This window comes from Heliangelus exortis, chromosome 1 (genome assembly GCF_036169615.1).
Source record: "Heliangelus exortis chromosome 1, bHelExo1.hap1, whole genome shotgun sequence".
Taxonomy (NCBI): Eukaryota; Metazoa; Chordata; class Aves; order Apodiformes; family Trochilidae; genus Heliangelus; species Heliangelus exortis.
In genome coordinates, this window is record NC_092422.1 from 154,496,702 (window position 1) to 154,511,315 (window position 14,614).

The window sequence follows — 14,614 nt, forward strand, 5'->3', positions numbered from 1 at the left end:
CATGTAGAGGAACGAAAAGAATTCATATAGGAACTGCAAAATGAAACATGCTGTTTGCTTCCACATTCACCTTGCCTTCTTTTTTTTTATTATTTTTTGTTTCCTGAAGAGTGGCAAACCTGAGTGACAATGAACCAAATTCTCATGTTTGGATAAAGGAAATTGACAATTTTATTTTAGAGCATTATTAGATGCATTAAAGATCTTAATTTTTATCTTCTTTAGTAAAACCCAGATACTCAGAACTCAAAAGCTTTCAATCCACAATCTTTTTTCTAGTGCACTGAACTTTTATACATGAAAGGGAAGGGAAAAAAAGCAAAAAAAACCCCAAACTTGCAAGTAAAAGATTTCTTGTGCTGTGGAGGACTGTTTAGGACTCAGTTTCTCATTGCAATGCTGTGTTGATATTTGAAGTCACTGGAGACAACAAAAAGTGCTAATATTCTCTAGATCTCAGGTTTCCACTTTTGTAGGCCTACAGTTGTAAGAATCATAGAATCATAGAATTGGCTGGGTTGGAAGGGACCTCAGAGATCATCAAGTCCAACCCTTGATCCACTACCGCTGCAGTTACCAGACCATGGCACTGAGTGCCACATCCAGTCTCTTTTTAAATATCTCCAGGGGTGCAGAATCCACCACTTCCCTGGGCAGCCCATTCCAATGTCTGAGAAAGGTAAGAAACATCAGAGAACAAGGACCAAGCTAGGCTTGCCAAGATTTTGATGAGTCCTGCTGTTGTTTAGTCTCAACCATCCAACTACATTCTCAGCTCAGAGCTCACTGTAACCCTTCTTGTGGCATTAAAACATCTTTGGCTGAAATTCAGTGGAAACCATCTACTCTCTTATGAGCTACATGAAATCCCTGGATTCTGCAAGACCTAAGCAAATTCTATCTCCAGGGCCTCCAGCTTTGCTACCTTGTGGTTGAGCAGCTCTTCTCAAACCCACCCTGTGCTACCTGTGATACACCAAGTCCCAGATCTTTGCTCTTTGTGGCTTCAAGTAAAACTATCATGATGGAAAAGATGAATGGTGGTAAATCTTGGTTCAATGGCACTGAAAAAAAAAAATGAGGAAATGAATCAACCAACTGCATGTAGGCTTTCTCTGAACTCTTTTCTCCCTACATAAGCATTTACAGTGTATTTTGCAGACAAAAAAAAAAAAAATGATCTCTTGTAAATAAGGTCTATTGTATTGGAAACCATATTCCTGGTCTGAGCACCAAATTAGTTTTAAATTTTATTTCAAGATTTTTAAAAAGTCAAAAGAAAAGAGCAAAGAAAAGTTCCTCTCTTCCATGTGATCAAAAAGTGGGATTTGGTTTGTATTTTAAGCTGAGGAGTCTGAAGGGATCTTGGGTAAAGCAAAATAGCTGAGTAGATTTCTCTTTTCTCTTCTGCTCAGGATGACAGAAGAGCTGCAAAATTATATTGCCAAATTAAAATTATCCAAGATTAATTCAGAAGAATTCAAAAGCTGAAGCCCCCCAAAACCGACAAATTTGGACTACCTTGTCTAAATCTATTACTTCAGAAAAACCTGCTGATTAAATAGTTGGTGTGCTGCAATGCAGCCTCTCGGAATCTCACTACTGCAGTGAGGAGAAAATGAAAATAAAAGCAAGCAGATGAAATCCCAGGGGACTGTAGCTTCAGCAGGCAAAAAATTGGTGCTTTTTGCTTTCCTGTCTCTTCCCAGTTTCCTGCCCCCTTCAGCGTATGAGAAAGAGAAGAAGAGTTTGTGCACTTTGGAAACTCGATAGGAGGCAGCAGCTGATCTTCCCATCACCAGCCTAAAAATAATCCACTCCAGGGCTTGGAGCAGCTTCGCTAAGTGAAGAAAAATCCTGCCATTGGGATGATATTGATCACATAGCACAACCGAGTGACAGTTTGGGTTGGTATTTTTGGTTTTGAGTTTACAAAGGTAAGCTACAGGGTTTGATCTAACACTCAGCAACCAAGCGGGGCACGGGATGACCCTCCCCCATTATCTCCCACTAACCACCTCCTCCTCCTTCCCTTTATATCTGTGGGACAGGGCTGCTCCTCGCTCTTTCCTGGGATTACAACTCCAATCTCTTTTTCCTTTTCCTTTTTCATTCGCAGGCACTCTCAGCCTTTACCGTCCCCTCCTGCTGATGTTTTCTTTGCTGCTGTTCACAGGGCTGGGTTTCTTTTTTTAAACTGTCCTCTCTCTTGGCATGCGAAGTCCGAAGGTTTTACAGCAGGCAGTGTGTAGCATGCTGATGTTGTGTTAAGGAGCTTACCAGAAAAGAAAAAAAGAAAGCAATGCATTAGAATTGTGTGTGAGACCACTGCAGATGTTTGTGTGAAATGCTTCTCGGTGCCAGTAACCTGTTTAGCACCACTGCTGTTGTGATTTTTCTCTTGAGTTTGGAGCCTGAGCCAAGAAGCTGCTGAAGTCAATGAGATTCTTTACATTGATTTCGGTAACGTTTGGATCAGGCTGCTGCTATCTGGCAGGTAGTGGTGAGAATGCTGACAAGTATCTGGGGTAATTCATCACCTTAAGGCCTTAAGGTAACTGAGACAATGCTTAGGAAGAAAGCAGGGTCTATCTAGAATAGGTGGTCACAGCTAAAAGAGGAATAAAAAGGAAAATGGTATTTTGAGGATCATTTTGAATAAGGAATTTTAAAGGGCAAGCACTTTTTTGTCATTACCTTACTAGAACCCTTTGCAAGTTATGCACAGACTACAGATTACAGAGATTTTGTTCGGTCCAGTGCTTTTAGGAAGGTAAGATGAACAAACTAGTAGGTTTATACCTCGGAAGGAAAAAGATTGAGAACACTAACCTAAAATGTGTGGCAAAACTCAGAGTTAGGCCTTCCGTTGTGCTTATCCAACCCTATAATTCATAATTTGACCTTCGCTAAAATTGTGTCTGTGACATTCAGAAGGAAAGAAAAAAAAATCTTGATTTTTTTCATTAGTTAATTATACACAAGATAAGAAAACTAAGATAATAGTATTTTACTGCTTTTTAAAATACTTTCTCCATCCTGCATCTGTATGCCTACACCTGATGATATACATGCATATATGGGCATATAATGCACATTATATATAAGACAAAAACAAAGAAAAAATCAAATTTCAACTGATACCCAAGTATCCTCTGTAAGCTGATATGTTTTAATTAGGAAGTGCAGCTATTGTTGGGGTTCTTTTGTTAAATACAGGCAGCAGAATTACTGAAAAAAAATGTTTTCCAAAATATTCTTATTTCCCTCAAGCAAGGTCCACCTGAGGAGTGTATTTTTATTCTTTTCACTATAGTTATAAGTATCTTGCAGAGCATGCTGAACAGAGTAATAATCCAGGTAAGATGAGTTTCTTGACTATGAAGATTTTTAAGCCTGCTTTAAAAGACCCTAAGGTAGTTAAAATGTCTTTAACTAGAGTTCCTGAAGTATTGCACTTGCTGAAGATGTTATAATTTTAATGGAAATTTAAAAAATCTGTTCTTTTCCATGGTCGTCTTTACAATCACTTACCTGAGAAAATTTATCTCAGGAACTGGCTTGGTGCCCTGAAAATCCCCACTTACGCTTGTTAAAATGAGATCTGTAGGTGTTTATGTTCAATGGAACACCATATTCATGTTTCCAACTTTGTCTTATTTTTTTTTTTCTTCCTCAAACCCTTTTCTTACTCACAATGAATACTTATTCTTGAATATTTTTTGTACTGATTTCAGTTTATTATATTATGACAATGTCTGTACACCTTAGCCCAATACTAGAAAGTTTCCTCTTGCCAGTGAAGGGGAGGTTAGCATGAGAATTAAACTACTTAAAGGACATAGGGCTTTTTAATTATTTCATTACAGGCTGAACTGCTGTTCAGATAGTTCATGTGCTTACTATGGTAAGACAATAGGGAATCAGATTCCCAAATAGTGCAAAGGAGAGCTGAAAATTCCCATGGCACCATGAGGGGTCCATTCTGCTGGTTGTTCTTTCTATTCCCCTTGTCTGTGAAGTTTTGCTTCTTGCTTGTAGTTGCCTGCTCAGCAAATGCCATTTTCAAAGGGAGAAAGAAAAAAAAACTCTGAAAATTTCCTACTAGTTCGAGTTTGTAACAACTGAAGCTATCAATAACTTTGAAGGACAAAGGCCTTCCAGTTTCTAAGAGGTAAAACAGAAATTTAACTGGTGTTTGTCACCCTTATTTGGCTTGGTGAATGTAGCTGGTACCCTCAGGTAGCACGTCCTTGTCCTTGGAAGATCTTTAGCACATCACTGTGTTTCCCCTGGCTGAAATGCTAGGTTAAACTTGGCACGTTTGGAAACACTACTATAAAGTATAACATCCCTGATGTGATTAGCAGGGAAGCAAACATATTATGATGTACTTACTTTCATGTAGTCAGCCCAGCATCACTTGGTAGCCTACTTTATTCAACATAAAGGGAACTTATCTCTGGAAAAGACATTTTTTTTTTTTTGTAATGGATATGAATAAGGTTGCCATCTTAAATGAGTATTCAATGATCTCAAGAGTTATTCTGAAAGACTGCTACTAACTTGTGAGAAATATTGGTCAATAACATCAGATGACCAATAAATTTCAAAACAATTTATTAGCCTTTCATCTGTTCTCTCCTGGATATTCATGTTTGCTTGGGCATTTTATTCTTTTAATATGGCAGTCAGACTGCTTCCATCTTTTGAAGACATTGCTGTTTGCTAGACAAAGCCATCTGCTTGTAAAGAAGGCTTGAGCTCCAAAGTTTCCAACCTGAACATCTGCTTAGAGAAAAGGTCTTGGCAGTCCATATGGGAAGAGGCCTCTGTGCTATCCAGTGGCTATCCCTTCCTTTAGGATACATAGATTTCCTAAGAAATTGGTGGGCATTTCTGTTATGCCCCATGGATCCCTGATCTAGGCCTGTGTGAGTTAACTTTGCAACAGAAGCATGGCAGCTGCAGCAACTTAGCATCATTCTCAAGCTTTGGGGCTTCTTCTTTTGGGAAAGGGCACCCAGGTCTTATAAGACCATTAATTCTACAACTGAACTATTTGTGTGGCTCTCCACTAGGCTGTGTGACCTAAAGCAAAGCAGGCAGCTGCCTAGAGCAGCAGACTGCTGGGTATGATAAAACCATTTGGCTTTGCTGCTGAATTCACTAATGAACAGTTCTAGCAAGCCCAGATTTGTGCTGCTGCTGGAAGGGGTCTAGGCAGGTGGAGAAGGGAACTGCTGATGGGGAATGTGATAACCTTCTGGGTTGTGCCAATTACTGCTTTTATCCCTTCCATCACTTAACAACAGAATTCTCTTTAGCTCTGCAACCCTGTTTTTCCTCTTCGATCTCTGTTTGCATACTCAACTGTGGCCTAAAAAGTCTCTCACCTTACAGCTGATAAGGAGAAGATCAGCTTTGACTACACTGTGGGAAACCTTGAGTCAGCTCTTCATTTACTTAGAGCTAATTCACCAATCTTCAGTGTGGCAGTTAGTTCATTATTTAGTTAGTCAGTCATTAGGGGTTAGATTGATGTTTGGTGTGGTCAGCATTCTGTCTTGGGCAATGGTCAGTAGCTGGTGCTAGGGAAAAACATCAAAAGTCTTCGTGTATTTAATTATGTACTTGCACAATGCTCAGTGCTGAGGGAAACCAACAGCACTTCCCCATCTAAGCAAGATGCCTCTATTTGCTTCTCTACATATTTAATACTGACTGAGGTCCGATATTAGCTTGCTAGAAGAGTTAAAGCCAAGGGAAGAATAGTTTAATTATTAGTATTTTAATTATTATTATATGTTATTATTATTTAAGTAATTATTAACCATTCCAAATTTGGTAGAGTGATAAAAATGTTCCATATTCCTTTCTACACCCAGCTGCACTTTTTGATGAGTTGCAACAGTAAGCACAGCTACAATTCTTCATGGTTTTTTCTATATTTGTTGTTCTTCCTTTTCCCATTTTCATGACATGAAGTCTTATGGTTGCAGAGAAGAAGAGGGAATAGTTCCTTTTTGCTCTGTCTTTCATTGGTCATCTGCAGTCAAGATCTTCCAGACTGTCTTAATTTCCAGGCTCAGTTTTTTGAGTGAAAATTTTCAAAACTGGGACTCATTAGAAGTCAGTAAAGCGTAGGCCTTCTAAAAACTGTTAAATTTTCTTAGTATTATTAAATATCTCTTTAACTCCTCATACTGAAATACTGTTTAAAAATGTAATTTAGACTCTCAAATTACTCTGAAGCTTTTGAACATGCTACTTGCACTGTTTGTAGCCCTAAGAATGTGTGCTGTGCATCTGTAGCTCCAATGAACTTTTCAAGCACGGGATCTGAGTGTAGGCATGAGAAACTTTGCCATTGTGTTACCAGATTTTCCTTTGAGGAAGACTGAAAGTTACAGTTTCCTTGGATGAGTGGTTGCATCTGGAATTCTGCTATGGCCCAACCTCTGTTAACCTCTGTTAATGTGCAAGCATTGGGCTGCCCCAGGCTGTCCAGAGATCAAGGACTTTTTCTTGTGCCTTAGGGGCTCGTCTTTCTGCCCTTCTTTGGAAAAGGACACAGCTAATTAATTAGAGAAAATGAGCTTTCTAGAGGCATGCCCTGATGCAGCAGAAAGTAATGGCTAATTGCAGGTCTGAACCAAATGGGAGTCTCGTTCTCATTGACTGTAAAAGCAGAGCATCCTCCTATACGTGTCATCCAGTGTATTTCCCTTATATCTGCAAAGAAGTAGAAACTACATGACCTGCTTTGTGCCTGGGTAATAGGCCTGTGCATCAGTGCATTTTCAGAGCACTGTATATGTGAATTTTCCAAAATACAGAGCAAGGTCTAGTGGTTTGAGTCAAATAGATCAAATGTGGGGACTATATCAGGTCTGCCTTCTTCACCAGAAATGGATGGGAAGGGAATGATGGAGACATTTCTTGCTCCTTGTGAGGCACACTGGAGATAAAATCAGTTTGTAGAGCTCTGATGCACTGGTGTGTATTTTCAGAAGCCACTCTTGAAGATACAGAGAACTTCTAGCAGCCTGTCCATGTAAACACCAGAAAGTGTCTATGGAAGCTGGCACACGTCAACAGATGCAGAACAGGAGCCCTCCTCCACTTCCAGTCATAACTCATTTCTAGCACAGTGGAGAAGGACCAATGGATGGAAGAAGGAAAGGAAGGGAGGAAGGAAGGGTCACTGGATTATTAATGTTTCTCCATTGTTATCGTTTCTATTCCCTGTCAGTGCCATACAGCACTTGGTGTGTGTCTTGAAGTGGGGTCTGCTGAAAAGGGAAGTTGTACCTGGGGTGTGTTTTAAGCTTCATTTGGGCAGTCTAGCCTCACTAATCAAATCTATCTAATTTGATAGATTTTAAGCCAGTGAAGGTTTAATGAACAGGGTCACCAGATGTGTTGATCAATATTAAGTGTTTTATGGTGCAAAAACTTTGGAATTTATTGTCAACTACCCTATTTCATTTGCAATGCAATCTTTCTTATATTATGTTTGGATTATTTTTACATTAAACTAACCAGCCTATGCTCTCTGGTATTCTTTTCCATTAGAAGAGAAAAAATAACAATGTAACTTTTTTTTTTTTTTTTTTTTTTTTTTTTTTAATGGACTAGTAACAAAAATATTGTGAATAGACTGCTTACAGCTGCTGTTGAAAATTATCATCAGTATGACAGGCACTGTCTCTATACATCAGTATTTATTTTCTTCAAGCATACCAAGATGCAGAGGACAGTTGGTGTTACAGGACATACTGCATCACAAAACCAGGCACAGCACAGATTCTGTCAAGATGCAGATGTGATCTTGAAAGATACATCTTTCTGGAGAGCTTTTAGGGACTATTGTTTGAGGTGTGATATGAAACCCCTACAAACTGTTGGTAGGTCCTAGCTAGCAGATAGCACTCTCCATGCAGTTAATAGTCCTTCCACAGGAACATCTACTGACTGTATTCCATTTCCCTTCCAGAAAAACACAAAAAAACCTCAACAGTTTCCTTAGCTTCTCTTGGACATGGTTTTAATCCTTTCTCCCAATTTATTTTTGACTACAAGCCAAAAGCTACACTGAATGTCAATGATTCAGAGCTCGTTTGAACCCAAGATCTTCCTGCCTTTAGATACCAGATACCAGTCCAACCACTAGACTGCAATAGCATCTTAAGTCGTCTCAGAAAAGAGTCCTATTTGTGGGAAAGGGAGGAAAATTCCCAGCAGAACTGCCTTGGACTTCTGACCTTTGATAAAAATGAGGCAACAATGCTTCTGATTTTCAAGAGATTAGCATTACCATTTACCATTATGTTTCACTTAAAGGAAACATGTCAAGTTTTACAAATTAAAAGCATAGAATCTCTCTGTAGTTGGTTTCTTTTTTAAGTTCCATATTTGTTTTGATAATAACTCCTCTGTCTATTCAGACGGAATTCATCTTAACAAAATGTTTTGTGCTACTAGTCATATGCATTTATGAATATATTTTCATATAAAAATAAGACGATAAAATGATAGTGGTAATATCACTATTCATTATAGAAAATGGCCCAAACTCTCCATCAAATTGCTTTCTTCTGAAGACTGAGTGGGTCCCCCATCAGCTTGTGCACCACAGTAAGTACATGCATGCCTTTTTGCAGGATGTGGTCCACCATATGACACTGATTTATGCTTAACTTCTGGCAAATCTCAGACAATAAATTGCTGATGTGTTTGGAAAAGAAACTGCTTTTATCACATTCTTTTCGATTAAATTCCTTTCCACATTTCAGTGGTGTATTTCAATATGGATTATGCTTTTCAGATTCAGCATGTTAGTTAAAAGCAAAAAGGAGGTTTAGCAGAGGTTGGAAGTGCCTCTTTGAATTCTATATTCTTTTGAAGATACATGTGTTTCTGTTCTCTCTAAGGCAGTACTTACTCAAGTACTCAGTTTATGCTTACCTTGTTATGCTTACATTGTTTAAACAGCTAGGCTCAAAGAACTAACCTGAACTGTTTGAGAAAAGAAGGAAAGCCTTTTTCTCCCCATTCAACTACTTTTAAAACCATGTTTATGCATTTTTTTGCATGTCTATACTATTCTGATTCTGCAAAACTCATTAATGCCAATGTTGTTGCAGAAAGATGCATTCAGCAAAGTATGCATATACTTTGTTGAATTAAAGATACTAATTTCATATTAATACGTAAAATTTGTGAAAAAATATGTGAGCAAATGAGTTTGTACAACCTATTCTCCAGCACTATATTGCTATGTATAAGTCTCAGGAAAAGAAATCATCAAAGAAACATTTTGTTGGCAATCTCATTTCATCTCTCCATAAAGAAGAATGAATAAATAAACAATGCAGAGGTTGACAAAAGCCAGAATTTGACCATAACTCTGGGTCATACTTTAGCCCACTCTGCAAGCACGAATGCATCTTGGTGTACACAGATAATCTCATAAGGGATCGTGGAAACCAGAGGGCTGTTTGGATAAAGCTAAGCACGTGCATAAGGATTTGCAGAATCAAGTATGAATGCTGATGTGCTGCCTATGACAGCTTCAATACCATCTACTTTCATCAGGAGTTTTTGGCAGTTATATGTAATGATTAACACATGTGATCATTGTCATTCTATGGGACAATGAAGCAGCAAAAATACCAGTGCATACAAAGTTACCAAATCACAAATATCAAAGGTTCAGAGCTCGTACTGAGAATGCACACAAGTCAAGTGAGCAGAGGTTGTACGGAAAATGTTTACTTATGGGAGAAGCAGCAACACAGAGAAGTCAGTTTGTGTGAATTTGACTTTTCTTATGTAAAAGGAAATTATTTTTTTCAAACTTTCTTGTTATTCATATTCTCATAGAGAACTTGTAGCATAACATTTGTGCATAAAATGAACACTAGAAGACATTTCATGAATATGCAATATAAACACAGCCTTCGTTCTAATGTGCTTACTCTCGATGATGCCCAAATGCATTTTCAAAATACAACTAAATTATTCCACATGGGTTGTTCATTGTGCTCCTTCTGCATCTATTTTATTTATCTTGTGTTTAGCTAAATGGAATGCTAGTAGCCTTGGTAGTCAGCTATTCTTCAACCTGTCTCTTTTTTTGTAGTTGTTGGACCTTCTGGAAGCCATGAGGCTCGCATTTTGTGGTAACGACAATGCTTCAGCCTACAACATCAGTGCTGGTGTCCTAAGAAATGTCTGCTTTGTGGATGCCCTCAACTTGGTTCCCCATGTCTTCTTGCTCTTTATCACCTTCCCAATCCTGTTCATTGGTGAGTTACTCCATGGAGCTGTGCAATCCTACATGCACTTGACCATGTATTTTTACTCAGTCATGTCTATATGTGCTTAAGCCTGTGGTGCAAAACATTGGATGCTATGTATTAATTAATTTTAAAAAAGAAGGGACAGAATGGCTTGACCCAGAGGATCCAAAGCCAACCCACCTGAAATGTTGGGAATTTTAGATATAAACTTGAGCTAAGCAGCATGAAAAGATGGATGAGAACCAGAGAAATTAGATCCAAATGCTCTGAAATTTCTCTCTGGATGAGTTTTTTTCAGATTTGAAACTGGCAACTTGCAACCTGATCTTCTATCAGATACTAGGAGAGTTCGGACTGTGGGTCTGAATTCCCTTCAAGTCATGTGAATTTCAGAGAATACTTAAACTGTGGTGTTTGGATTAAAGGCTAGGAGAAGTGTAGGGCAAGAGAATAATTCCTCCATTTACCAACATTTCTAAACAGAAGTAGAGCACAGGGAAAAATATTTTTCCACAGGAATGAAAACGACATAATAAATGTCTCTTGAAGAACTGAGATAGTGGAGTGTCAATAACATATATTCTTGTAAAAAAACCCCAAACATCTAAATTAGTACTCTAGTGATTTTCTCTGTAGTTGTCTCTTTATCCTAGTTGTTTTCAGTCATGAAATTCGTACAGTAAACTTTTTCAGAGCTGTTGTTTATAATCATGGTAATACCTTGCTTATGTGAGGAAGAATTCAAAGTAGAGATTGAAGGACTTTTATTATGCAGAAAGACTCTGAAGTCATTGAATAATAGGCTACAGGAAACCATGGGAGAGTAAACTTAAAATCTAGCAATCAAAAGTATAACAAGATTCAGTGACTGAAGATTAATTTAATAACTAAACAAGTTGAATAAGGAACAAGTTATAACTGAAGAATTAGCCAATTAATTTTGAAACAGTATTGCAGCACTGAAAATTCTCTCTATCTTCTAACAATATTGGGAAAAAACATAATAGTTTAAATTGTGTGTTATATATGTGTGTATATAATATTTGGTTTTCTATTTTATACCTTGGTTATCAGGACAAATAGTTATTGAACAGAGCTTTAAAAGCCAGCTGGATTCCACGGTGTTGACTGACTCCAAACCAGAAAGTTGATGATGAACTGTGTTTGTGCAGATGTATTGGCAAAGAGGAAATAAAAATGAAATAAAACAATAAAACCCCTCCTGGTTTGTCTCATTAGTAACAACAGCATCCATAACCATGTAGAGATTTTATATGTTGTTTGCATATTACTAAGTGTGACCTAAGGATTAGAACTGATGGATCACTCACTGCCTGTATGATAAACTTCATCTTTCACCACTCTCATTTCCCAGGCTGGGGAAGCCAAAGCTCCAAAGTCCAGATTCACCACAATACCTGGCTGCACTTCCCTGGGCACAACCTGAGGTGGATCCTGACATTCACCCTCCTGTTTGTACACGTGTGTGAAATAGCAGAGGGAATAGTTTCCGATACGTAAGTGGCAGTGTTTTTTGGAGAGCCAAGCTAATTGCACTCATTAATTATCAGTAGATAATGTATAATGGGCTGGCTAGTAAGGCATAAGGAGTTTTACTCCAAAAAATTTGGCATCATTTCATGAACTGTCGGTATTTTAATGGGATGAAGGTGAAACAATTGTTCTTAGAACATTGTTATTCTCCTTTCAAGCTATAATGGGTAGAAACTATTGGCAGATATTAAAGCATTCACATGGGAAAAAATCTTTTTGTCTCTAGGCAAGTCATATTTGTCTCTCTTAGATAATCAGAACACCTAGGTATATAACTCTGGTGGAAAAGACACCAAATTCACTAATTTGTACCTTCTTTATTTTCAGACAAATGAAATCTCGCCATCTGCACCTCTTTCTACCAGCTATAATGGGATTTGTGGCTGCCACTGTATCCATAGTCTACTACCATAACATTGAAACCTCTAACTTTCCAAAGTTACTGTTGGGTAAGCCTAAGTCTAATATTTATGTACCCTTAGAAAAGACAGTAGTTTAGCCAGATCAGCTTGTTTAGATTGAAGAGCGTGGTGAAATGCATGAGGATATTAAAAGAGAAAGGAATAATTCTCCTTTCTTTGGCAGCCCTGGAAGTGTTCAAGGCCAGATTGGATGGGGCTTTAAGCAACCCGGTCTAGCAGGGGCATTGGATGGTCTTTAAGGTGCCTTCCAAGACATTCTATGATATGATTTTATGAACTAGGATGATTGTAGGAGATATTGTACCTTTTTTAAGGTACACACTAAAAGCTACTTCTAAAAACTATCACAAAAGGAAAAGCTTAGTATGCTTATTGTATTTATAGCATGAGCTTTTAGGCATTTTAATACCTCATTATTTTGAGGCAAAAGAGAAAAAAGACCGACGTGTCTTCATTCAAAAGGGATATTTTAAAGAGTCACTTTTAATAGTGACCTGATCAGAATACATCCTGTGCAGGTGGCTGTTGTTTCTCAGCATCCATTTCAGTTGATTCTGAAATTACCCAGTCCAATGAAGAATGCCACCCCTCACTTTTGTCAAAGGTGAGGGCAAGAAGGTTTACCTTTGAGAAACTGCTACCTGGTATTCTTAATATCTGACTCAGCCAGGAGCTGGTAGGAAGAATTTGGGCAGACATTGCAGGATTATGTTTCATAGAAGCATATGGTCCAAATTACCTGTAACTCAACAAACTGCAATTGCTACTGACAGAAACAACACAGGGTGAAGGATAAAATTCCATTATGTGAACTCTTGTTCAGAATGAGCTTACCTGCAATGTATTCTGCTTTTTCAAAGATGCAATATAATATTTGTTAAGCTAAGTGACTTTTTCTTGATTTTGATAGCGAAGTTCCCCTTCAGATTATTTTAAATAGACTTCTGTAATTGTGTGAAGGGCCACCATTCTGGAAAGGTGTTGGCCTAGGAAAGAAAATATTGCCTGGGAAAAGAAAGTGTGGAGCAAATCTCTCTAACCTGGGTTCTTGACTTGAGATAACATCCCACTGTGCCAGACTGCAGGCTGGTCGCATAGAGGATTTAAACCATGGAATGTGTCTGTTTGACAGAGCTAGAGCTCCTGCAGCACTGATAGAGCTAATTTTTTTTTTATTATTTTTATTAATTTTTTTAATTATGCATGTGCACCTGTTTTACAGCTCTCTTTCTTTACTGGGTCATGGCCTTTGTCACCAAAACAATCAAGCTTGTCAGATACTGCCAGGATGGTGTGCCTTTTTCTCAGCTCCGCTTCTGCATCACTGGAATTATGGTCATTCTCTATGGGCTGCTGATGGCTGTGGAGATCAATGTCATTCGAGTTAGGGTATGTGGCTTCTTTGTCAGGATCTGAAAATACATCAGTAGTATCTTGAGGGTGAAGATGGGTTTTTAGTCCCAGTAACTCTGGCTCGTGTCAAGTTCAGGCCTAAGTTTAGTTTAGATGTAGATGTCTGGTTAATTCCATAGAAATCAAAGGTACCAGGCTTGTCTTTGAAATTAATGTCCTTGGTGTGTCCCCTGGGCATAGTATGTGTGTGATGTGTGCCTGTGTATGTATAGAGAGTTCATACATATTTGTATAGTACGTAAGGGTGTGTGTGTGTGTGTTTGTGTATGTAACCGACTCAGTAAATGCTATGTTAATGCAAATAAACTGTGTATGTAGTGAATGTATAAATCAGTATATGTTCTTACCTGTGATAATTTAAAATTTAATTATATGCCAAAAATCCTCTTTTATTGTTCAGGTAGAGTTTGGTGGTACTGGTAGGCTACAGAGCTGTGTCAACATCCCATATTGCAGATTTTTTTGCGAGTGATGCTGTCCAAATGGCAATTCTCCTATTTACATGCAAATTTATATTTAAACTGAACGTATAATTACCTTTACATTTAAAATTGACACTGTAGTCGTATTATATGTACTTTTTAATAAAAACTGCTGTTAACAAGATAATTCCTGAACACATGCTTTCTGTTTTCTCCTCCCCAGAGGTATGTATTTTTCATGAACCCTCAGAAAGTAAAGCCACCAGAGGATCTACAGGACCTGGGGGTGAGGTTTCTTCAGCCATTTGTCAATTTGCTCTCAAAGGCAACTTACTGGTGGATGAATACTCTCATTATATCTGCTCACAAGAAACCTGTGGACCTGAAGACAATTGGAAAACTTCCAATTGCAATGAGAGCACTGACAAATTATGTTCGTCTCAAAGAAGCTTATGAGGAACAAAAGGTAACTAAAGATGTTCATATCATGGTTTGG

At 38.1% G+C, this 14,614-nt stretch overlaps 1 protein-coding gene across 10 annotated transcripts in view; it reads left to right on the forward strand.

Moving 5' to 3' along the window:
* Positions 1 to 1,634: 1,634 nt before the first annotated feature.
* Positions 1,635 to 14,614, forward strand: part of ABCC9 (ATP binding cassette subfamily C member 9) — a 73,890-nt gene continuing 60,910 nt past the window's right edge. For 3 of the 10 annotated variants that reach the window (XM_071733130.1, XM_071733133.1, XM_071733136.1), the window contains exons 1-7: positions 1,640 to 1,907; positions 8,566 to 8,640; positions 10,148 to 10,313; positions 11,683 to 11,824; positions 12,189 to 12,310; positions 13,506 to 13,672; positions 14,342 to 14,584. In XM_071733130.1, the coding sequence (XP_071589231.1) occupies positions 10,169 to 10,313; positions 11,683 to 11,824; positions 12,189 to 12,310; positions 13,506 to 13,672; positions 14,342 to 14,584 (819 nt within the window). In that variant the 5' untranslated portion in view covers positions 1,640 to 1,907; positions 8,566 to 8,640; positions 10,148 to 10,168. Of the gene's footprint in view, positions 1,938 to 8,565; positions 8,641 to 10,147; positions 10,314 to 11,682; positions 11,825 to 12,188; positions 12,311 to 13,505; positions 13,673 to 14,341; positions 14,585 to 14,614 lie in introns of all 10 variants that reach the window. The other 7 variants (XM_071733134.1, XM_071733137.1, XM_071733139.1 and 4 more) reach the window with 6 other exon arrangements.